This window comes from Choloepus didactylus, chromosome 7, assembly GCF_015220235.1.
Source record: "Choloepus didactylus isolate mChoDid1 chromosome 7, mChoDid1.pri, whole genome shotgun sequence".
Classification (NCBI taxonomy): Eukaryota; Metazoa; Chordata; class Mammalia; order Pilosa; family Megalonychidae; genus Choloepus; species Choloepus didactylus.
The window spans coordinates 69,299,054-69,324,018 of NC_051313.1; the positions used below are offsets into that span (position 1 = coordinate 69,299,054).

Here is a 24,965-nt window from a genome sequence, read left to right on the forward strand (position 1 = left end):
TTGTGAAAAGTTCAAAGAATCAAAATTCACTTGACCTGGAAAAGATTGAGGAATTTCCAAGGAGAAAGTAGATTTGGGGCAGATCCTTCAACAATGAGTATGATTTAGAATGGCAGGTCATTAAAAAAGATACGGAGAGGAGATGGGTATGGTATATTTTGGAGACACAACAAAAAAATGAGCCTAGTAGAGCAAAGGACTCACATTGGAATTCAGTGATACATAACATGGATGAATGGATAACATAGGAATATAAATATTTGAGAACTAGTTTAAGGAATTTGTGTATCATCATCAATGTACCTCATGAATTTTGAGTCAGAGAGTAGCCTGCCAAATTTGTTTTAGAAAGATTAATTTGGTGGCTATGTGTCACATATATTTGAGATACACAAAGGACAGACTAGAACGAGGGAGACTAATGAGGAGATTTCTGCAGTCCTGGCAGGAGCAAGGGTAATTTCTTTGGACACAAGAATGCCTTGATGGTGGAAATGACAGGACATGGCAAGCAACTGAATGCTATGGGTTTGAAAAAGAGAATAGCAAATGATTACTTCAGTCTTTTGGCTTCTGGCACATGGAAATTTATGCTCTTATCACCCAGAAAAGCTTGAAGTTGAGAGTTGGGATTCTGTGCTTCAGTTTGGAAATGTTCTATTAAAATGATTGTGTTTAGATTTGAGATTTAGTCTGGAAATACAAAATATATCATCTACAAGAAGAAGTTGGTTTAAGTGTTAAAGAGATGGACTTTACCATGGAGAGGTAGGGCCACTGTGAAAAACCTGGACCTCTTGCTTAGTAGCTTTGCATTAACTGTTGGTTTGCAATGAGATGCAGCCCCTAAAGACTGTTCAGTCATTTAGTTATATGGCACCTTAATTTTAGTCTTAGAACTTGGTAATACTTAAGGGTATATATTAGAACCTACAATACAAGAGAAAAGGATTAATTATAAACTTAAAGCTTACCTTAAACATGTAAGTTAAACTATATAAATTTTTCTTTTTTTCTTTTATGAAACAATTAAATTTTTCAGTAAGTGTTTATAAATGATTTGGGATTTGTTTTCAAATATTCCATTAAAAAGCAAAAAAAAAAAAAAGTGGGGATGGGAGAATAGTTGGAACAATTTTGGGAAAATGTAATTATGGAAGATGGATTAAGGGTCCATGGGGACTCATTATACTAGTCTACCTGTTTTTAAGTATGCTTGAAAATTTGCATAAGTGAAAAAATACATATGCCTACAGCAGTTTCCTGTAATGCTGAATGATGAAGTTAGTAAACTAATAAATAATTTGTTTTAATGAATTGGCAGACTCTGTAATACATACTGGCCACATTTTTCAAGGTGTTTGATCTAGTCTATATTGGACAAAGTACAAAGAGTAATTTTGAAAGTGTCTATATTGCCATAATTCTTACTTAAATGTATTGTACATAGGAAAATGGAGGAAAGAAGTTTATCCTACTGTTAACACTGTTTATTCCTATTGGGGAACTGATGATGATTTTTATTTTCTTCTGTTTATTTTTCTAATTTTCCAAATTTTTCACGAGTAGACATTATTCTATAATTATAAAATGAAAACATTGTTTTAAAGTCATAGATAAATCATTGCACTGTTAGGCCACATGAAATGGGCTAAAAGAGGAAGTAAAATCAAGTGCTAAGGGGGAGAACCTAAGATGGCAGCTAGGTGAGACGGCAAAAAAGCACCTCCATGAAAAATACTGGATAAAAGCCAGAAAGTGACCCAGAACACCAGTCCCAGCGATGCACCAGCCAGACAAGGTCTGCTGAATCCACAGGGACTGTGCATTTGGTGAAACCAGGAGTCTGCATTCTGAAATGAGTGAGTGAGCTGGCTGAAAGTCTGGCAGCTGTGTTGCGGTGTGGGGAAACTGTGGTTTGGCGTTTGGAGATGGACTAGTTCTATTTAAAAAAAAAAAAATCCGGGAGTGGCTGTGGATACGGCAGTGAGAACGGCTCAGTGAAGCGTGGCAGGAGTGGGCTGTGCCAACGCCTCAGTGTCTGGCGTGGAGAATAGCCCAACCCACACCTGCTGCTGATTGTCTCAGGGCCAGGGAGGCAGAGGGGAGCCAAAAGGAGAAAGAAACTGTGCCCCTTGCAGCCGTCTCCCCGGCGGGCTGGGGACGCTCCTGCCCAGGGCCGGAGCCATAGCCGAGAGCTGCGCCAAGGGTCCCAGTGTGACGTGGAGTGTTTCCTGTAGCACCGCACACATGCCACAACATCGGCTCTGGACAGTGGCCTTTAGTGCACCCACAGCTAATTGTCCTGAAGCTGGGAAGGCAGAGCTATGCAAAAAAGGGGAAATTAACATGCCCCATTCAACCATCTTTACAGCAGGCTGGGAACGCCCCTGCACAGCCCGGTGGCCCAGGGCTTCTCTGGAGGGTCGGCACGCACTTGTGACGTGGCACACGACCTTCCCTCAGCAGAGGTCCTGGAAGAGCATGGCTGAGAAGGGGGACCTGCTCGGAAATTCCAGGGACCCTACGCCAATACTAACGACTTGTGGGTCAGCGGCAGAGACCATCTGTGGCAAGACTGAAATGAAGGCTTAGACTCTTGCAACAGCCTTAAAGCTCCAGGAACACCTGGGAGGTTTGATTATTAAAGCTGCCCTGCCTCCCTAACCACCCAGAAACATGCCGCACATTCAGGGCGGACAGCACCAACAATGCACCCAAACTTAGTGCACCAGTTGAACCCCACAAGAATCAGATTCCCACACACCACAAAGACAAAGTTGGGGAGAACTGACTTGAGAGGAATAGGTGACTCGCAGACACCATCTGCTGGTTAGTTAGAGAAAGTGTATGCCATCAAGCTGTAGATCTGACAAATTAGAGATTGGTGTTTTTTATATCCTGAAAGAACCCTATCAAGTAAAACAAATGCCAAGAGGCCAAAAACAACAGAAAATTTTAAAGCGTATGATAAAACCAGACAATATGGAGAACCCAAACCCAAACACCCGAATCAAAAGATCAGAAGAGACACAGTACCTGGCACAATTAATCAAAGAACTAAAGACAAACAATGAGAGCATGGCACAGGATATAAAGGACATGAAGAAGAGCATGGCACAGGATATAAAGGACATAAAGAAGATCCTAGAAGAGCATAAAGAAGAAGAAATTGCAAGAGTAAATAAAAAAACAGATCTTATTTAAATAAAAGAAACTGTTGGCCAAATTAAAAAGACTCTGGATACTCATAATACAAGATTAGAGGAAGATGAACAATGACTCAGCATCCTTGAGGTCCACAGAACGGAAAATGAAAGAACAAAAGAAAGAACGTGGAAAAAAATTGAAAAAATCGAAATGGATCTCAAGGGTATGATAGATAAAATAAAATATCCAAATTTAAGACTCATTGGTGTTCCAGAAGCGGAAGAGAAGGGTAAGGGTCTAGAAACAGTATTCAAAGAAATTGTTGGGGAAAACTTCCCAAACCTTCTACACAATATAATTACACAAAGCATAAATGCCCAGCAAACTCCAAATAGAATAAATCCAAATAAACCCACTCTGAGACATATTCTGATCAGACTGTCAAATACTGAGGAGAAGGAGCAAGTTCTGAAAGCAGCAAGAGAAAAGCAATCCACCACATACAAAGGAAACAACATAAAACTAAGCGTGACTACTCAGCAGCCACCATGGAAGCAAGAAGGCAGTGGCATGACATATTTAAAATTCTGAGAGAGAAAAATTTCCAACCAAGAATACTTTATCCAGCAAAACTCTCCTTCAAATTTGAGGGAGAGCTTAAATTTTTCACAGACAAACAAATGCTGAGAGATTTTGCTAATAAAAGAACTGCCCTACTGGAGATACTAAAGGGAGCCCTACCAACAGAGAAACAAAGAAAGGAGAGAGAGATATAGAGAATTTTAACAGACGTATATAGAATATTACATCCCAGGTCACCGGAACACACATTCTTCTCTAGTGATCACAGATCTTTCTCCAGAATAGACCATATGCTGGGACATAAAACAAGCCTCAATAAATTAAAAAAAAAAATTGAATTTATTCAAAGCACATTCTCTGACCGACCACAATGGAATACAAATAGAAGTCAATAACCATCAGAGACTTAGAAAATTCACAAACACCTGGAGGGTAAAAATGAGGGGGAGATGAAAACATTCCCGGATAATCAAAAGCTGAGGGACTTCATCACCAGTAGATCAGTCCTATAAGAAATGCTAAAGGGAATTGTGCAGGCTGAAAGGAAGGGACACTAAACAATTGACTGAAACCTCATAAAGAAATAAAGATTTCCAGTAAAGATCACATGATAAATATAAATATCAATACTACTGTATTTTTGATTTGTAACTCCACTATTTACTTCCTATAGGATCTAAAATACATAAAGTGTAATGATAAATCAGTGGTTTTGGACTCAATGTAAAATATGTACTTTTTGAGAAGAACTACATAAAGGTGGGGGAATGGAGGAGTATCGGAACATAGTTTATGTGTCCTATTGAAGTTAAGCTGGTATCAAAGAAAAACAAGTTTGTTATAGATTTAAGAGGTTAAATTTAAGCCCCAGGGTAAACACAAAGAAAGTATCAGAGAATATGACCATAGAGATGAAAAGTAGAGTATGGGTTACAAGAAGTGGGGGAAGGGGCAATGGGGAGTTAAGAAATGAGTGTAGGGTTTCTGTTTGGGGTGAAGGGAAATTTCTAGTAATGGATGGTGGGAAGGTGATGGCATTGCAACATTCTAAGTGTGATTAATCCCACTAATGGAATGCTAGGGAGGGGTTGGAATGGGAAGATTTATGCTGTGTATATGTTTCCACAATTGAAAAAAAAAAAAAGGCAGTCTAAATAGATAATGACAATTAAATGCCAAGGATGATCCTGGATGGGATCTGAGGATGGAGGAGAGGAGGCTCAAAGGGAAACAATTGGGACATAAGAGAAAAAAAAGAAATATAGGATGTAAGCTTTGTATCAATGTTGAATTCCTTGAACTCCTGAGCTGCGCTTAATGGGATTGCATAAAAGAATGTTCTTGTTCATGGGGAATGTATATGTGAATTATATTGTTTGTTCAAGGATGTGTGCAGCTTGCTCTCATATGTTCAGAAGACAGAGCAATAGATGATGGATGATAGATGGGGGGGAGGGAGAGAGGGAAAGAAATGGTGGTGTGATAGGATGTTGAAGTTGGTGGATTGGGGTATTGGGGGAGGGGGCTTGGAGTATGCTGGAGTTCTGTGTATGGGTTTTGTATTGTTTTTGCAACTGTTCCTGTAAGTTTGAATTTATTTCAAAATAAAATTTAAAAAAAAAATCAAGTGCTAAGTAGAAAATGGGGTATTCTGCTTTTCATGATACTTTCTAGAATCATGAACTAATAGAATTTTACAGGTGGAAATTACCTCCTATAGCCTCCTTACTTTGGAAGTGAGGCAATTTAGGATAGCAAAGTTGAAGAAAGTTGAACAAATAGCTTCTTACTCATATTCATTTTTGTATCCTCAGCATGTTATGTCACATAGAAGACTTGGTAGTTTGTAATTTTGATATCAGGCAAAATCATAGTGTTAAATGATTTAAGACTTCTCAGTTTTAAATGAGGTAATCTGTGAAATATCTAGAGCTGTGCTTGGTACATAGTAAATAATAAGTAAATATTAGGTGTTATTATAATTATTTTGTCTAAAAATTGTGTTTTCTTCATAATTATTTTGACCTTGATTATTTTTAAATGAATTATCTCATTTTCATAAATGTATTTACAATTACTAGATTGTTACTTTCATTCTACTAGTACTAAAGGTAAAGTTTTATAAGAGATTACCTTTACTTCACAATTATGCTCATTCTTCATATTGTTCTGAAATTAACATTTCCACCTATCACTTCCTTCCACCTAGTTCTCTTTTTTGTTAGTTTTTATTATTGATACTTTTTCATTTTTTTCCATTTAATATATCGTCAGTGTGTAAGGCCAAAGTGTGTTCATGATTTTATAATGATAAATGTATATTGCAGCAAAGCATTTAAGAGTTAGTAATTATTTATTCATGTTATCACCATATATAGGAGAAAAGATATACTTTGGGAAAAATACTGTGGAAAACAACCTAGGAGCTGTTTTAATGGATATGGACAAGAGAATATAGTTTAGAGACCAAAGATTTTTATTTGAGGCAAGGAAAAGCCTGCTTCACAAACTACTTTATGAACCCTAATGATTCTCATTTGCTACCCTCCCCACTCTTGAGAGAACAAATTAAAGGGTTACTTTTTTCCCTCTTCTTCAAAAATTTGCTAAGTATTTCCAAATCAAGTGTTTCTCTTGGCAGGGGTGCATCAAGAATTGTATCCTTTCTGCTTTGATTTTCCATTATGAATAACATTTATTTGAATAAAAGCATGACTGCATTTTCCCATCCCTTCACCCCAGATTATCCCATAGATTTCTAGTTTACTTTACATTCAATTAAAGAATACTTTTTTTTTTCTTTTAAACTTCATTGTGTTTACTTAAGTCTCATTCATATGGGCTTTGTATTACTTTCTAAATTGGCCTTTTTCCTTTTTCCACTCAGGCTTATATTGAAAGATTCCCATTGTTCACAATTCTTTTCCCAAGGCTTTAGTTGTTTTGGCAGAAGTAGAAGGGGAGTGGGAGAGAGAATGCCTTAGTTAATAGCCATTTTTAAAAAATATTTACATATGGCTCTGATTTTGTTAATAAAATATTTTACCAAGTGTTTAACACAAATAAATGCTTTTGGAGTGTGAGCACCTCAAAGTCAAATTATTCATTTTTGTATCCTCAGCGTGTTATTGCACATGGAAGACTTGGTAGTTCGTGATTTTGATATCAGGCAACCCTAAGTGCAAATCTTCCCTCCCCAACTAATTAGCTGCCCAAGGCTTTCCTCACCTATAAAATTGTACCTAGGTCTGTAAATACTGAAACACTATATAATATTATATATATATATTTGGATGCTGGGGCATTGGAATGGCTAGGAGATAAATGACATGGTGGAACTGAAGACTGTAGCATGCTTTGGGATTTGTTCTATAGCTGCTCATTGAATTGTGCCTTGAAGATCTTCACCTTTCTGTATATACCTTGTATTGCATAATAGGGAAGGGACTGAGACTGTGGAACTGTAACCCATAACAATTTTTCAAATTACCTATGTAACTGCTTTTTGAGCTGTACATTGAGAGTTGACAAGTTTCTGTATGTAATGTTTTACAATAATGGAAATGGCTGAAGTTGTCTAACTGTGACCCATGATATTCTTTGAAATTTGCTCTCTAACAATTTGTGAATTCGTACTTTGAAAGTTATCACTGTTAGGTATAAATGTTAAAGTTCACAATAAAAACAAACAAACAAAAAATTTTACCTAGACGTTAAATGAGAAAATATCTGTGAAGTATATTCATCCAACAAATACTTATTGAGCACTTAAAGGTACTGTGAGAATATATTGAATTTAGTTTTGGCTTTTCAGTTTGAATAGCCTGTGGGTTATTCAAGTAAAATTATCCTCCAGGTCATGAAATATACAAGTGTGAAATTCACAAGAGTGGACTGGAGATAGGTGCACATTTGTGAATTATCAGTGTATACAGTTGATGATTATAATCAGGAACCTATTGAGATTCCACCAGGAAATATAAATGGGTGTGTGTGTGTGTGTGTGTGTGTATTCAGTAAACCAAGGGCAGTCATGGTTTAGGAAAAGGCACAGAAACCTATTATGTTAAGAAACCAAGAGAATAGAAATTCAAGAAAAAGACAAATATCATCAATGGCAATGCAGCAAATAGTTCTGGTAAATTAGGTATTGAAAACAGTGTTCATTGGATTTCCAGTTAGGAGGTATTTATGTTGATTATTTTGGCTTTAGATAAGCAGTGTTATTAGAGTCATGAGGGCAGAAGGCAAACTATAGGGGATTGAGAAGTAAATAACCTGTAAACTATTCTTTCAAGAAGACGGAATGAAAAGAATAGGAAAGACATAGGATCAAGAGAAGACTTTTTACCTTTAATACTAGAAACTTGGATTTGTTTGTTGGTTGTGAAGAAGGAACCTGTCCAGAAGGAGTTATAAATATGTGAGCAAGCAGGTACCCCATGAGCATGAAGTGGTAGGAATTTGGGCACTTGAATAACCCACAGGCTATTCAAACTGAAAAGCCAAAACTAAATTCAATATATTCTCACAGTAAGAGAATATATTGAACAGTAAGAGAACACCTTGTAATTCCCTGATGCCTGAAGAATATAGCTAAAGGTGGAGAGAGGGGTGATGAACAGTTGAGAGTACTGGAATTATGTCCTAATTATGCCAGGAAGTAGGAAGCAAGTGAAGTGGTCAGGATTTAAAAGCATTGGGGAAAGTTAGAACAACTGTTGTATATAGTGGCTGTAGAAACTGGCCAAGGATAAATGAAAGGAATCATAAGCTGGGTGGCAGTGAGAGTCGAGCTGAGGTTGGAGACCATAAATCTATACTGTCAAGGATCTTCATGGCTAAATGTCTTTCTCTGGCAACTCTCAGATATTTGGGTTATCGATAATGTCAATGCCCTTGCCATCCATCCAGATGGTAAATAAAGGAACAGACAGGTAAGGTAATGATTTCAGAAATAAAAATCCATCCTCTGTACTTCAAAGCTTGGTGCCCTTTAGTGTTTGGCCACTGCTGTAGAATAAAAGCCGGAATCCTAAGCTAGACTTTTAGTGTTTCCAACATGCAATTCTAACCTTATCTTTCATTATATCTTTACATGTATCCCCACATTATAGCCAAATTGGGCTTCTTGCTGTATTTCAGTTTGTCTGTTCCCAATTTTCACCTCCATTTATTTTGCTGCTTTGCCTTTCCTCAGCCTGGAAAGACCCTGCATCTTAACTATTCATCAAATTCAGTTCATTGGTCATTTTTCTCAGCAGAAATGATGTCTTGTCTTCTGAGTACCTATAATTTTTTGGTTTGTACCATTTTTATATTGTTTTTCATTTATTTCTTAAGATTTTTGTTTCTACTAAATTGTAAATTCCTTGAGGGTTGGGACTGTATTTTTGGTCATCTTTGTATTACTTCACAGTGCCAACACATTGCCTTTTCTGTAGTAAACGTGCAGTAAAATATTGGCTGAATAGAAGTTACAATACATATTTATACTAAGTAGCAAGATAAAACCTTTTAAAAGAAAATAATTTATTCCTTTTCTGTGGGCAAATTGTAAAGGTTTCTTCTTAAATATTATTTCGTTGACCTCTTTTAATTTGAGTTTTTCTCCCATAGGTATGGCATGAATTGCCTTGTTCAGTTTGAAGATTTTGCCAATGTGAATGCATTTCGTCTCCTGAAAAAGTATCGAAACCAGTATTGCACATTCAATGATGATATTCAAGGTAATTAAATTTTTACTACATATGGATTAAGAACATATCCTGAATTAGGTCATGATTTTATAATTATTCAGATTCAGTAAACATTTACTGAGTACTTGGAATGTTTGATGCTTTCACATATTATTTCTGATTTAATTTTATATATTTGAGAAAAGTAGTATGTGACTCTAGGATATCGTATATTATCTGTGTCTAGAGAAGGAACTCCCAGAAATCTGATAAAATCTTTAGTGATTAAAGCTAAACAAAGAACAAAATGCATGAAAATATATTATGCAATGTTTAAAAGTAAAAGTATATATACTTCTTTCTTCAGCCTTCGTTTAACAGCCACAGGTTCTAAGTTTTACCTCCTTTATCTAAACTGCCTGTATTTTTCTCTTTGAGCACTTATTTTAAAGATAATTTTTTTTTGTACTAGAGAAGTTGTAGGTTTACAGAAAAATCATGCAGAAACCCTCCCCCACCCCATTATTAACACCTTGCATTAGTGTAGTGTCTTTGTTACAATTGATGAAAGAATATTATTATAATTGTACTATTAACTATAGTTCATAGTTTACTTTATGGTTCACTGTGTTGTGCAGTCCTATAGTTGTTTTTTTTTAAATTTTCTTTCTGTTAACGTATATATATACAATCTAAAACTTCCCCTTTTAACCACATTCAAATATATAATTCAGTGTAAGCACTTACCCTCTCTATATCCACACCCACTCAACCTCACATCCAAGGCCAATATCCTATTCTCTTATGGGCAAAAGTAGAGGAAAAATCATGGGCAGAGGTGTCCTAAGGGGGAAGACCATAATGAGTTCTAGCAACTTGAAATAAGAGCACAGATGGCTTCTACTTTGCTAATCCCAGGGGGTACTTTTTGGTATTTTGAATTCTTGGTAGCGTTTAAAATTGTTGCCCTTACCCTCCTCCTCAAAACACTCTCTTCTGTTGTCTTCCACATCCAGCACTCTAACTGACTTTCTTCCTACCTCTGGTTACACTCTTTATTTTTTGTGGGTTTATTCTTTCTTGTCTAACTATTAAACAACAAAACACTTCAAAGCCCTTTTTTCTTTGCTCTTTTATGTCTTCTTAGGTATATACTCCAAGGCTATGGGTTCCATTACTGTATTTGTATCTCTAACCCAGACTTCTTTGACTTCCAGATCCATTTACCCAGCTGTTTACTAAGAATCTCCTCTTGGATATTTCAGGGATCTCTCATACTCAACCTACCCAAAATCAAACTGCTATTTCCCGACCAAACCTGACCTTCTTCTAGTGTTCTCCTTCTCAGTGAATCCCTGACATCTCCTTCTTTTTCAAACCTTTCCCCTCCAAATACAGTTTATCACCAAATCTACCTGATTTCTTACTCTACAAATCTGCATTTTCCATGGACTTCTCTCCTTCACCCTAGTGCAAGTTACCATCATCTCTCCCCTAAACAGTATTTCCCTAAGAAACTATCCTTTACTCTTTCATCTCCTTCTCAAATGTTCTTTGCATAGTGTCTCTACAATTTACAAGATACTCACTTAAGTGTTGAGGATTCAGTGGCAAACAAAGCCATAGTTTTCTTTTGCTATGCAAATCTAGTTATATTACCCCTTCCTCAAAATACCTTGTTTTCTGTTGTACATAGGATAAAGATTAAAATCCTAAGTGTGGCCCAAATTGCCTGACCTGACCCCTGCTTCTTTCTTAGATAATTATTTTTGCCATGATAGCTATAGCAACTTTTTTCAGTTCCTAAAATGAGCCAGGCTCCTTTTCTTCAAGGTCTATCCACATGCTGATCCTTCTTCCTAGAATACTCTCCTCTCCCTTCTTTACCTCTCATCTCAGTCATGACTTTTCATGACATTGCTCTGGAAATCCCAGTTTCTGGGTCAAATATACCTATTATAGGCTCTCAAAGCACTATTTACTTTTCCCTTGTGGCACTTACTACAGTCACAGTTTTATATATTAATGTACTTTTTAAATTAGTACCTCCTTCCCCACAAAACTTTAAGTTTTGGTGAGGGCAGGAAACCTGGCTGTTTTGCTTACTATATTCTTTGTGATTAATACGGTTTCTAGACCATAGCAGGTGCTTAATATTAGTGAAATGAATGTATGTCTAATGCAGGGTTTTGTAAACTACAGCCTGTAGGCCAAATCCAGCCCATCACCTGTTTTTATAAATCAAGTCTTATTAAAACACAGTCATGCCCATTTGTTTATATATTCTTTATGGCTGCTTTTGCACTGCCTTGGCAGAGTTAAGCCTTGGTCACTAACTATATAGCCAGCAAAGCCTAAGATACCTGTCATATAACCCTTTACAGAAAGAGTTTGCTAACTTCTGATCTAAAGGATTGAGTTTGAAAGAGTTGGTGAGAACTGATCTAAAGAAGTAGGTTTGCCAAAGTGGGTTTTGCATTTTGAAAAGATCATTCACCTTGTTGACATTGTAGAGAATAGATTGAAATGGGGCAAGTTTGAAGGCCATTGCTGTAATACAAGTACCTGATGATGGTGCCAGTGAAGACAGAGAATTAGACAGATGACTCCTTGTCTAAGTACAGAGCCTAGGTTTTTTCTTGAAGAATTGGAAGAATGGTGGGATGGTAACTGAGAAAGAGAAAATGAGAGACACTGTAATATGTAGAGGTTAAGAGCATGCACACTGGAGTCAGACTGATTTGCTTTGTTCCTTACTAGCTATAGACTTTGATAAGTTTGCTTAACCTCTCCTAATTTTAGTTTTCTCATCTATGGCAGAAAGTTATAAAATGGCTTCTGGTTTTTCTTTGAAGTAGGAGATAGAATCAGAAATTTGAGGAGAATAATTCTAAAGTCTGAAAGAATTGTTGTAGAGAACTAGAAGCCAATTGACTATGAAACACAAAAGGATTCAGGTCAGTGGATGTTGAGGACTCAATTGATGTTGAATGCCGTAAATGTATCACAGCACCAGGCTGAACAACTTAGGAGCAGGCAAGGCCAAGATGGACAGTTGTATTTATCCATGCTGGGTATTTGTACAAAGGAATGGGACAAAAGAGTAGGGTTAAAGTGACAACCATGACACTAAGATGGATTGGGAAGAAAGTGAAGTTACAAGGAGCTGATACATAGGGGAAATTCCAATAAAGTTGAGTAGGAATAATGAAGATAATTGAACAAAATAACTGGGAACATGAGAGATTGTAGAACGTGAGTGATACATTCTAATGTATTATTTCCAGAAAGGGTAAGTTCTGAGGGATTATGAGCACCAAGATGAGATTTAAGAGGAAGGTAGCCAAAGTAGAATAAAGTTGAATGGCATTAGAAATGAGGTGGTGAAAAGAAAAGTTTAAATGTAAGATGGGGATGATGTTTCTCTCAGAGGGTTTGTGTTGTGGACAAAAAAAGATAATGTTTGTGAAAGTACCCTATCAACTGAAATGCACTTATTAAATATAAATTTTCAAAATTCATCGTGCTTAAGTTCCTTAGTCTGACATAACTGTAAATAGAACATATTTTAAAATATGTTTAAAATTTGCATGCCTTTTGAGACACATTAAGGAGGTAGTTGGTCAAATCTTGTGGTTCCTCAAATTCTTTGTTATTTGAGTGCCAACTTTCATGGCAAAATGCTTACGTTATTGAATTTTGCTTTCTTCTTTTTTGAATTATTATTTTTTTTTTAGTATTCGTTCACAAGAAGTGAATATTCAAAGGATTTCAGAAAGAAAACCTGCAGCATTTCAGGTGTCAAGATTTGCAAATGCCAGCTGTTGAACGGTAGCCTAATTTTAATGTACTGTGATCCTAACTTCAAGATAACATGCCTAATGACAGACTCTTCTGATGCTAGCAGCATAGCCTTTGTAGATCAGTGTCTCTAAATCAGTTAACAACTCATTTTGCAGTGGTCTCCAAAATAGCAAGAACAAGCCTATGCTTGCCTTTCTTAAATATTCTATAGCTTTTAATTTCGTGGGCTGCCTTGAAATGTCCATAGAGAATTAAAGACCAGTGATACCTAATTATGAATGATTATGGTAGAGTGAAGAGCATTCAGAGTTCAGATTAAGAAAAAGAGTGCTAAATCCAAATCATCAAACAAAATGAGCAATGAGGAACCAGGGTTAGAGTTTCTGTCAGCCAAGGACAGGAGTTCAGTGGTCAGGGCCTAGAGTACATTGAGATTAAACTTCAGAGCACAGGAAATCTGTAGCAGGTTATACCAAGCCAAGATCAGGAGCACTGCAGGTGGGTGCCCTGAAGATCCACAGCAGAAGATTCACTTCAGCTAGTCACCACAGTGGCATTAAAGAACTAGTTTTTCACCCCAGCTAATCTGGCATAAAATACAGTCTTCACAAATAGTCTACCTATTCCCACATAGAAGTCTCAGAGTATTCCTGTTTTAGCTAACAAAAAGATACATTTGGGATTAATCTCTGACAGAGAGAATAGTACTAACAAATTAGTGTTAGGATTCTAACTAAAAATGACAAAACCATTTTGTGCATTTCTCTATACCAAAATTGTATCCTTAGTGACATATTTTCCCCATATGTTTCTATTTTACCTTTTTAACCTTATGTGTTTTTACCATTATGCCCACATATGTAATACTTTCCCCAATGTGGGCACAGAAATTGCATTCCAATGCCAATGAAAATAATTATGTAACCATTACAGCCTTAAAATGTAAATAAATGTTTTTATACTGGACTCTTGGGGAGTATTTTTTTTAATAGATATGTTATTTAAAGATATTATTTCATGAAAAGTATTTAATATAAAAAATCATAATTAAAATTCTAGAATATTAGTGACCTAAAATCTTTTATGATACAGATTTTGGTTTAAAATTTATTTTAGACATAATGCAGTCTAGTTAAATTATTTTTAACTGGAAAAAATGTTCAAATTAAATTGAATGGAATAATTACTATTAATAAATTGGATGTTTAATTATGTAATCTGGAGACCATCAAAATTCAGCAATTTCAAACCAAAATAATAAGGTGTCAACTTCTGGTCATTTAAAATCAGCTATAAAAAGAGATTTTCCTTTTCATAGTAGCCTTTCTGGAATGGCTGTTCTGTTACATGACTCTTAATATTGTACTTAGAAATTTTGTCCTTTAGAACCTTGTTTAATTTGTTAGGGTTTGTTTGTTTAATAAGGTAAATGTAGCCTAATCTTATACTGAATGCTTTGATAATTGAAAAGATCAGACAGACATTTCACTGAAGAAGGCATGCCACTGGCCAGTAAACATTTCTGTTTTTTTAATTTTTTTTTTTTAATGAGAGAAGTTGTGAGTCTATAGCACAATCCAGTAAAAAATACAGGATTCCCATATTTCACCCCACCACCAGCACCCCACACCAGTATGAAACATTTGCTACAATTGTTGATAGCACTTTTGAAAAGTTGTACTATTTTTTAACATTAATTACATTTGTTACATTTGATGAAAGAGTATTAAAGTAGTATTATTAACTGTCAATAATTTACATTAGGTTTATATATTTTCCCCATATACCTTCATATTATTTACTTCTTGCATTAGTGTCATGTTTGTTATAATTTATGAAGGAACATTCTTCTATTTGTAGTGTTAACTGTAGTCCTTTCTCTATAATAGAGTCCACTGTATTGTCCAGTCCTATGCTTTATCCTTCAGTTTTGATTCTAGTAACACATACATCCTAAATTTTCCCTTTAACCACATTCATGTATACAATTCAGTGCTGTTAACTATACTCGTAATAATCTGTTACCATCACCACTATCCATTTCTAAACCTTTACCATCAGTCTGTATAGACAATCTGTACAAGTTAAGTATCAACTCCACATTCCCTAACTCCAATCTATTCTCTACTCTAGCTCCATGAGTTTGCCAGTTATAATTAGTTTATTACAGTGAAATTATACAGTATTTGTCCTTTTGTGTCTGGCTTATTTCACTCAACATAATGTCCTTAGGTTTCATCCATGTCGTTGTGTGCATCAGGACTTATACCTTTTTACCAGCTGAATAATATCCCTTGCATGTATATACCACATTTTGTTTATTGATTCATAAGCTGATGAATCATTCATAAGCTGATGGGTTGCTTCCATCCTTTGGCAATTGTGCATAATGCCACTATGAACATTGGTGTGAAAATATCTCTTCGAGTCTTTGCTTTCACGTCTTCTGAGTATATACCTAGTAGCAGGACTGCTGGATCGTATGGTAATTTTATACTTAGCTTCTTGGGGAACTGCCAAACTGTCTCCCACAGCTGCTGCACCATTTTGTATTCCCACCAGCAATGAATAAGTGTTCCTGTTTCTCCACATCTTCTCCAACAGCTACAGTTTTCTGTTTTTTTTTTTTTTTTTAATAGTGGCTATTCTAATAGGTGTGAAATGATGTCTCATTTGTGGTTTTGATTTGCATTTCCATGATAGCTAGTGATGTTGAGCATCTTTTCATGTGCTTTCTGCCTTTGTATTTCCTCTTTGAAGAAATGCCTATTCAAGTGTTTTTTTTTCCATTTTAAATTGTATTGTTTGTCTTTTAGTATTTCTTATATATTCTGGATACTAACCGTTATTGTATGTGTGGTTTCCAAAGATTTTCTCCCATTGAGTAGGTTGTCTTTTCACTTTCATGGCAAAGTCCTTTGGTGCACTGAAGTTTTTAATTTTGAGAAGATCCCATTTATTTTTTCTTTCGTTGCTTGTGCTTTGGTTGTATAGTCTAAGAAACCATTACCTAACACAAGATCTTGAAGATGCTTCCCTACATTTTCTTCTAGTAGTTTTATAGTCCTAGTTCTTACATTTAGTTCTTTGATCGTTTTTTAATTATTTTTGTATAAGGTGTGAGATATGGGTCCTCTTTCATTCTTTTGCATATGTATATTTAGTTCTCCAAGCATTATTTGTTGAAAAAAACTGTTCTTTCCCAATTGAGTGAACTTGGCAAGTATCAGTTGGCCATAGAAAGAGGGTCTATTTCTGAACTCTCAATTCAATTACATTGGTCAATATATCTATCTTTATGCCTGTACCATGCTGTTTTGACCACTGTAGCTTTCTGATATGCTTTAAAGTCAAGAAATGTAAGTCCCCCGACTTCGTTCTTCTTTTTCAAGATGTTTTTGGCTATTCAGGACCCCTTCCCCTTCCAAATAAGTTTGATAATTGACTTCCATTTTTGTAAAGTAGGCTGTTGGAATTTTGATTAGAATTATGTTGAATCTGTAAATCAATTTGGGTAGAATTGACATCTTCATGATATTTAGCCTTCTAATGCATGAACATGCACTGTCCTTCCATTTATTAAGTTCTTCTTTCATGTCTTTTAGCAATGTTTTGTTGTTTTCTGTGTACAAGTCCTTTACATCCTTGGGTAAATTTACTCCTAGATATTTGATTATTTTTAGATGTTATTGTAAATGGAATTTTTTTCTTGTTTTCCTTCTCATATAGCATGCTCATTATTAGTGTAGAAACACTACTAATTTTTGCATGTTGATCTTGTATCCTATTACTTTGCTAAATTTGTTTATTACCTCTAGGAGTTTTATTTTAGATTTTCAGGGACTTTTCTATATATGGGTACATGTCATCTACAAATAGTGAAAATTTTACTTCTTCCTTTCCAGTTTGGATGCCTTTTATTTCTTCATCTTGCCTAACTACTCTAGCTAGAATTTCTAGACAGTGTTGGATGACAATGGTGACAGTGGACATCCTTGTCTGGTCCCCAATCTTAGAAGGAGAGCTTTCAGTCTTTCACTATGGAGTATCATGTTAGCTGTGGGTTTCTCATACATTCCCTTTATCATGTTGAGGAAATTTCCTTCCATTCCTATTTTTCAAAGTGTTTTTTTCAAGAAGGTATGCTAGATTTTGTCAAATGGTTTTCTGCATCAGTCAAGATGATCATGTGGTTTTTCCCATTCAATTTTTTAATGCGGTGTATTATATTAATTGATTTTCTTGTGTTGAACCTCCTTTGCATACTACGATAAAGCCCACTTGATTATGGTGTATCATTATTTTAATGTGATGTTGGATTCTGTTTGCAAGTATTTTGTTGAGGAAGTTTGCATCTATATTCATTGGAGTGATTGGTCTGTAATTTTCTTTTCTTGTGCTATCTTTATCTGGCATGGTATTAGGGTGATGTTGGCCTGATAGAATGAGTTAGGTCATGTTCCATCCTCTTCAATTTTTTGGAGGAATTTGAGCAGAATTGTTATTAATTTTTTTTGGAGTGATTGGTAGAATTCACCTGTGAAACCATCTAATCCCGGGCTTTTCTTTGATGACTGATTCAATCTCTTTACTTGTGATTGGTCTGTTGAGGTCTTTTGTTTCTTCTAGAGTCATTATTGGCTGTCCATGCGTTTCTAGGAATTTGTCCATTTCATCTAAGTTGACTAATTTGTTAGCATACAGTTGTTCATACTGTCTCTTATGATCCTTTTTATCTCTGTGGGATCAGTGGTAATGTCCCCCTCTCACTTCCGATTTTGCTTATTTGCATCTTCTCTCTTTTTTTCCCTTGTCAGTTTAGCAAGTGGTTTGTTGTTTTTATCGATTGTCTCAAAGAACCAACTTTTGGTTTTGTTAATTCTCTTTATTGTTTTTCTATTCTCAATTTCATTTATTTCTGCCCTAATCTTTGTTCTTTCCTTCTGCTTGCTTTGGGGTTACTTTGCTTTTCCTTTTCTGGTTCTTCCAGATGTTTAGCTTGGTCTTTGATTTGAAGTCTTCCTTCCTTTTAATATAATCATTTAGAGCTATAAATTTCCCTCTCAGCACTGCCTTCACTGCATCCCATTAGTTTTGATGTGTTGTGTTCTCGTTTTCATTCATCTCAAGATTTTTACTAATTTCTCTTGAAATTTCTCCTTTGACCCACTGATTGGTTTGAGTGTGTTGTTTAACTTCCATATATCTGAACTTTCCAGTTCTCTGCCTGTTATTGATTTCCAACTTCTTGCTTCCATGGTTTCTTATGAGAAATAGGCATTTTGCCTTATTGTGGTTCCCTTTTATGTGATGAATCGCTTTTTGCTTACTGCTTTCAGAGTTTTCTTCTTATCTTTGGCATTTAACATTCTGATTAGTATGTGTTTCAGAGTAGGTCTATTAGGATTGATTCTGTTTTGGAGTACATTGCACTTCTTAAACATACGTATTTATGTCTTTCATAAGAATTGGGAACTTTTCAGCCATTATTTCCTCAACTATTCTTTCTCCCCTTTTCCCTTCTCTTTTCCTTCTGGGACCCCCATGGCACATATGTTTGTGCTCTTGGTGCTGTGTTTCAAATCCCTGAGATCCTTTTCAATTTTTCCTCTTCTTTTCTCTATCCTTCTATCTGCAAGATTTCAATTGTCCTGTCTTCTAGCTGGCTGATTCTTCTGTCCAAATCTGCTGTTGTATGCATCTAGTGTATTTTTATTCTCTTCTGTTGTGTCTTTTATCTCCAACGATTCTGTTATGTTTCTTTTTTACTTTAAAATTCTTCTTTATGTTCTCCCAGTGTCTTCTTAATATCCTTTTTCTCTTTCGCCATATTTTTCATCATCTCCTTGCGTTAGGAGATTTGTTTGAATATCTTTGATGAGTTGTTCCAAATTCTGTGTCCCCACCAAGGTTTTAATTTGTTCCTTTGACTGGACCATATCTTCCTGTTTCTTAGTATGGCTTGTATTTTTTGCTGATTTCTAGGCATGAGATTATCTTGATGAGTTTACTCTGGTGGTTAGTTCCTCTCTGTAGACTAGGCTTTTATTGTTGATTGGCTTTATGTTAAGGCTTTTCTTTGACACTTACTTCCACTTATTCTAGAGCTTTAGAGTAGCTAAAGTTAAAGTAGGGTTTAACTGATAAGATTTTCTTAGTTCTTCTTCATCTGATTCTTGTCCTGCATATACAGTTTTGAAATTGCACTATTTGTGCAGTTGTTTTGCTCCCAGGAGAAAGCTTCCTTTCCTCTTTAAGGAATGTTGATCTGTTCTGTTTCTTTTTTATTTGACTGTAGTTTTTTAACCCTCCTTTTACTGTCCCTAGCTGCTTTTGCCTGGAGGGCAGATTCTGGAAAGCCGGTCACCTTGGAGAGGGCTTTGTCCAGTCAGTATTTCCCAGTCAAAACAGGACCAGGAACCCACAAAGGGAGCAGAGATCAGTTCCAAAGTGCCCTGGGGAGAAGTCTAGGAAGGGCAACACTTTTCTGACTGGCCTTGCAAATGGCACTTTTCAGCAAACTGATGCTCTAAGAAGGTACTGTGTCTTTAAATCACCCCCTCTTCCACCTTTGTTGAGGATGGGGTTGAAACAGACCATTGGGTGCTTTTGTCTAGGGTGGGTTGAGGCAGTAGCTGCCCTCAGAGCCAGGACCCAGTGATCCAAGTTTGGTAATCAAAAGCCATAATCAGTGCTTGACCACACACCCCACCCCGCCCCCAACACCTATTCTTGGGGAACCAGATTTTTATGTCCCTTTCTGACAGCAGCAGCCAGCCCAAGGACTGGATCTCGAGGTGGTCTGTCACAAGAGTGGGGAATGGGCACTGGCCACTGCCAGTGTGGAGAGTGCTACTCACAGTTCTTCACCACGTTTTATCAGTCTCTTCTGCCTGCTCTTCCCTGGATGCTGTGCAGTGTTCTTCTGGCCAATAGAGCACCAGGACAGTTGTTTCAGACAGTTTCTGGCCATTTACTAGGTGCCCTGGAGGACTGGCTGCTTCCTGGAGCTCCCTACTGCTCCATCTTTTCCAGGCGTTCTGCCAGTAAACGTATTTTTAAAATTTAATCTCACTGTTTTTAAAAAGCTTATTAAATAGCAAATGACACACTTTTTCTCTCTCAAGCTGGCAAAGATTTTTGTTATAATCCCACTATTAGTGATGCTTTAAGAAAATGAGCACTTTCATACACTGATGGTGGAAGCTTTGGGGACAGCAATATGTATATAAAACCTTAAAAACATACAAATCTTTAACCCAATAATTCTATTTTTGGGAATTTACCCTAAGGAAATAAAGGTTTGCAAAACAGATGTCCAAGATATTTATTGCAATATTAATTTCAATAATTTATTATTTTAATAATAAAAAATCAGAACCCTCTGAATATTTAAAAATAGAGGGTTGGTTAAATAAATTACTGTATATCCATACTATGGACTATTATACTATACAAAATAATATTTTAAAGTACACTATGGACATGATAAGATAGTTACAAGGTTTTCATGTGATAAAATGTATATTCAAATAGTAGGTATGACTTAAAATATTTTATGTGAATTAGAATTTTCTTGAATATGCAGATATCAAGTATTTTTAAAAATCTGGAAAAACATACATTGGAAAGTTGAAAATGATTATCCCTGGACAGTGAGATTATAGGGTTTTTTTAGTTACCTTTTGTTTATCTGGATTTTAAGTATTTAATCCATTTGTTATAATGAACATTTATTTACGAAAAAATTTTTCAATTTTAAAAAGGCCAGACATGGCACATTGAGTTGTTGTGCCATGACACCAAAAGTACCTAATATATAATCTTCTTTAGCAGGATGACTCAATACCACAGCCTTTTACTTCCGTTAGTATTCTTTTCAAAGTGGTATTGTTGTTATTTTATATTTTAAATTGGTATTTGCCATCATCTCATATGAATGGCATTCTTCATTATGTCACTACTTATTTCACACTACTTAGACAAAATTAGATATGACCAATTGTAGCAGACAAGAGAAGTCCTATAGAGAAAGAAAGAAAATTCCTTTTTGACTATACTTATTCCTTCCTTTTATTCATAGAGTTTTCTGAGTTAATACTCACTTGGTTTAACATTCAAAATTAATATTCCAAAACATAGTGTTTTATATTTTTAGATTTCATAATTCCATTCTATATTTCTTCATGCTAAAATGCAAGAAACTGTTTAAGCTCTTTTGTTGTATTGTACTTTGTCTTGTCAAATATTTATTGGAAAAAAAATGTATGGATTAGAATGTAAGAATATTTTGTTATATATTTTTATTATAAAATAATTTAATCTAGCAGAATTTTTCATATATTGTATTGCTTTACTAGTAATGAAACCCTACCACTTTGGTAAAGCTCATCAGAGTTTGAAGATACCTTCTTTTCCTGTCTCTTCAACTTCTTTCTCTCTACTACCTTCTCCTTAGCCTATAGCCATGTTTAAATTGCTTTCATTCTTAAAATAATTGCCTAACCTGCATTCTTTCACCCACTTCTCCATCTCTTTCTTATTTAAGGTTATCTCCTGCTCTTTCTGTTCTTCACCTCTTATTAATCCTCAGCACACTGCCCTCCAGCTTCAGCCTCTGAAATAACTTCCTGAAAGGCTACTGGTGATGTAATTGCCTGATCCACTAGCTCCTTTTCACTTCCACTCCTATTTGACCTTTTCTTTGTTTGTCACCACTTCCTCCCTTTGTTTCCATGACGTCATATGCGTTCTTGCCTTCTCCTAACTCCTGGACCATTGCTTTTCAGTTGTCTTTATATCACGTTTTTCTGCTCCTACTCCTTAAAATGTTCGTGTTCGTTCATTTGGGTTCTCTTCTTTAGCCACTGACTCGGAATAATGTTAGCAAGCCACATTCCTAAATACAATTATGTGTTTTCAAATTCTAAATCTATATTTCTGGCCCAGATTTCTATGCTGAGTTCTAGACTTGCATATTTAACTGCCTTCTTGGTATTGCCACCTGAATAATAGGTATTCAGGAAGCACAAACTCAAAAAATGCTCAAAATTAAACTCATGTTTTCCCTCCAAACTTTTTCCTAGTCATGCAAACAAGAAAATTTATTATTATTCTTGACTTTTTTCTCACCCATTCTAGGCATTTATTCACTATGACCTATTTAATTTATCTCATAAATATCTCTTCCCTCTCTTATGTCTCTCTTGGATTATTGTAATATCCTCTCTTCTCAATTATTGCAGTAACCTCCTAATTTGTGTATATACTGCTAACCTCAAACTCTTAAGTCCACCCCCCCCACACACTACTATCTAAATTTAAAATCTGCAACAACCGTATGTTATTTATATTATAAAAACTTAAGTTCTTGAGTATGTAGTAGAAGGCCCTGAATGATCTGATTCATTTTCGAGTCTTATATCACTTTTTTTTTTTCCATTTTTATTGAGATTGTTCAGATACCATACAATTATCCAAAGATCCAAAGTGTATAATCACTTGCCCCTGGGTACCCTCATACAGCTGTGCATCCATCACACTTAATTTTTGTTCAATTTTTAGAAACTTTTCATTACTCCAGACAGAAATAAAGTGAAAGATGAAAAAAGAAAAAAAAGAAAAGGAAACTCTAAACCTCCCCTATCCCTAACCAACCCCCCTCAATTGTTGACTCCTAGTATTGATACAGTATGTTTGTTACTGTTTATGAAAAAATGTTGAAATACTACTAACTGTAGTATATAGTTTGTAATAGGTATATAGTTCTTCCCTATATGCCCCTCTATTATTAACTTCTAATTGTATTGTCATACATTTGTTCTGGTTCATGAAGTGATTTCTAGTATTTGTACAGTTGATCATGGGCATTGCCCACCATAGGATTCAGTTTTATACATTTCCAACTTTTGACCTCCAACTTTCCTTCTGGTGACATATATGACTCTGAGCTTCCCCTTTCCACATCATTCACACACCATTCGGCACTGTTAATTATTCTCACATCTTGCTACCAACACCCCTGTTCATTTCCAAACATTTAAGTTCATCCTAATTGAACATTCTGCTCATACTAAGCAAGAGCATCTACATTTCTTCCACAAGGCAGGAGGGAGAGTCAAAGAGGGTGGAGAGGCAAAAGAAAGAGGAAACAAAAAAAATGACAGGTAGGAAGCAGCAAAAGGAAAAATAACTTTAAATCAAAGTAGAATAAAGAATCAGACAATACCACCAATGTCAAGTGTCTAACATGCCTCCCCTATCCCCCCTCTTATCTGCATTCACCTTGGTATATCACCTTTGTTACATTAAAGGAAGCGTAATACAATGATTCTATTAGTTACAGTCTCTAGTTTATCCTGATTGCATCCCTCCCCCAATGCCTCCCCATTGTTAACACCTTGCAAGGTTGACATTTGCTTGTTCTCCCTCGTAAAAGAACATATTTGTACATTTTATCACAATTGTTGAATACTCTAGATTTCACCAAGTTACACAGTCCCAGTCGTTATCTTTCCTCCTTTCTTGTGGTGTCTCACATGCTCCCCACCTTCCTCTCTCAACCGTATTCATAGTTACCTTTGTTCAGTGTACTTACATTGTTGTGCTACCATCTCCCAAAATTGTGCTCCAAACCACACTCTCCTGTCTTCTATCACCCTGTAGTGCTCCCTTTAGTATTTCCAGTAGGGCAGGTGTCTTGTTCACAAAGTCTCTCATTGTCTGTTTGTCAGAAAATATTTTGAGCTCTCCCTCATATTTGAAGGACAGCTTTGCTGGATACAGGATTCTTGGTTGGTGGTTTTTCTCTTTCAGTATCTTAAATATATCACACCACTTCCTTCTTGCCTCCATGGTTTCTGCTGAGAGATCCGCACATAGTCTTATTAAGCTTCCTTTGTATGTAATGGATTGCTTTTCTCTTGCTGCTTTCAGGATTCTCTCTTTGTCTTTGACATTTGATAATCTGATTATTAAGTGTCCTGGCGTAGGCCTAGTCATATCTCTTCTGTTTGGAGTACGCTGCGCTTCTTGGATCTGTAATTTTATGTCCTTCATAAGAGATGGGAAATTTTCATTAATTATTTCCTCTATTATTGCTTCTGCCCCCTTTCGCTTCTCTCCTCCTTCTGGGACACCAATGATACGTACATTATTGTACTTTGTTTCATCCTTGAGTTCCCGGAGACGTTGCTCATATTTTTTCATTCTTTTCTCCATCTGCTCCTTTGCATGTAGGCTTTCAGGTGTTTTGTTCTCCAGTTCCTGAGTGTTTTCTTCTGCCTCTTGAGATCTGCTGTTGTATGTTTCCATTGTGTCTTTCATCTCTTGTGTTGTGCCTTTCATTTCCATAGATTCTACTAGTAGGTTTTTTGAACTTTTGATTTCTGCCGTATACATGTCCAGTTCTTCCTTTACAGCCTCTATCTCTTTTGCAATATCTTCTCTAAACTTTTTGAATTGATTTAGCATTAGTTGTTTAAATTCCTGTATCTCAGTTGAAGTGTACGTTTGTTCCTTTGGCCGGGCCATAACTTTGTTTTTCTTAGTGTAGGTTGTAATTTTCTGTTGTCTAGGCATGGTTTCCTTGGTTATCCAAATCAGGTTTTCTCAGACCAGAACAGGCTCAGGTCCCAGAGGGAAGAAATATTCAGTATCTGGTTTCCCTGAAGGTGTGTCTTAGAAAATTGCTCCACCCTTTGATGCCTCGGGTCACTGTGCTTTTCTGTCCAGCAGGTGGCGCCTGTTAGC

At 36.0% G+C, this 24,965-nt stretch overlaps 1 protein-coding gene across 2 annotated transcripts in view; it reads left to right on the forward strand.

Annotated features, from left to right (window-relative positions):
* ME1 (malic enzyme 1) overlaps nucleotides 1-24,965 on the forward strand; it is a 267,367-nt gene that overhangs the window by 193,593 nt on the left and 48,809 nt on the right. For both annotated transcript variants that reach the window (XM_037844248.1, XM_037844249.1), the window contains exon 7: nucleotides 9,352-9,461. In XM_037844248.1, coding sequence (XP_037700176.1) covers nucleotides 9,352-9,461 — 110 coding nt within the window. The remainder of the gene's footprint in view (nucleotides 1-9,351; nucleotides 9,462-24,965) is intronic.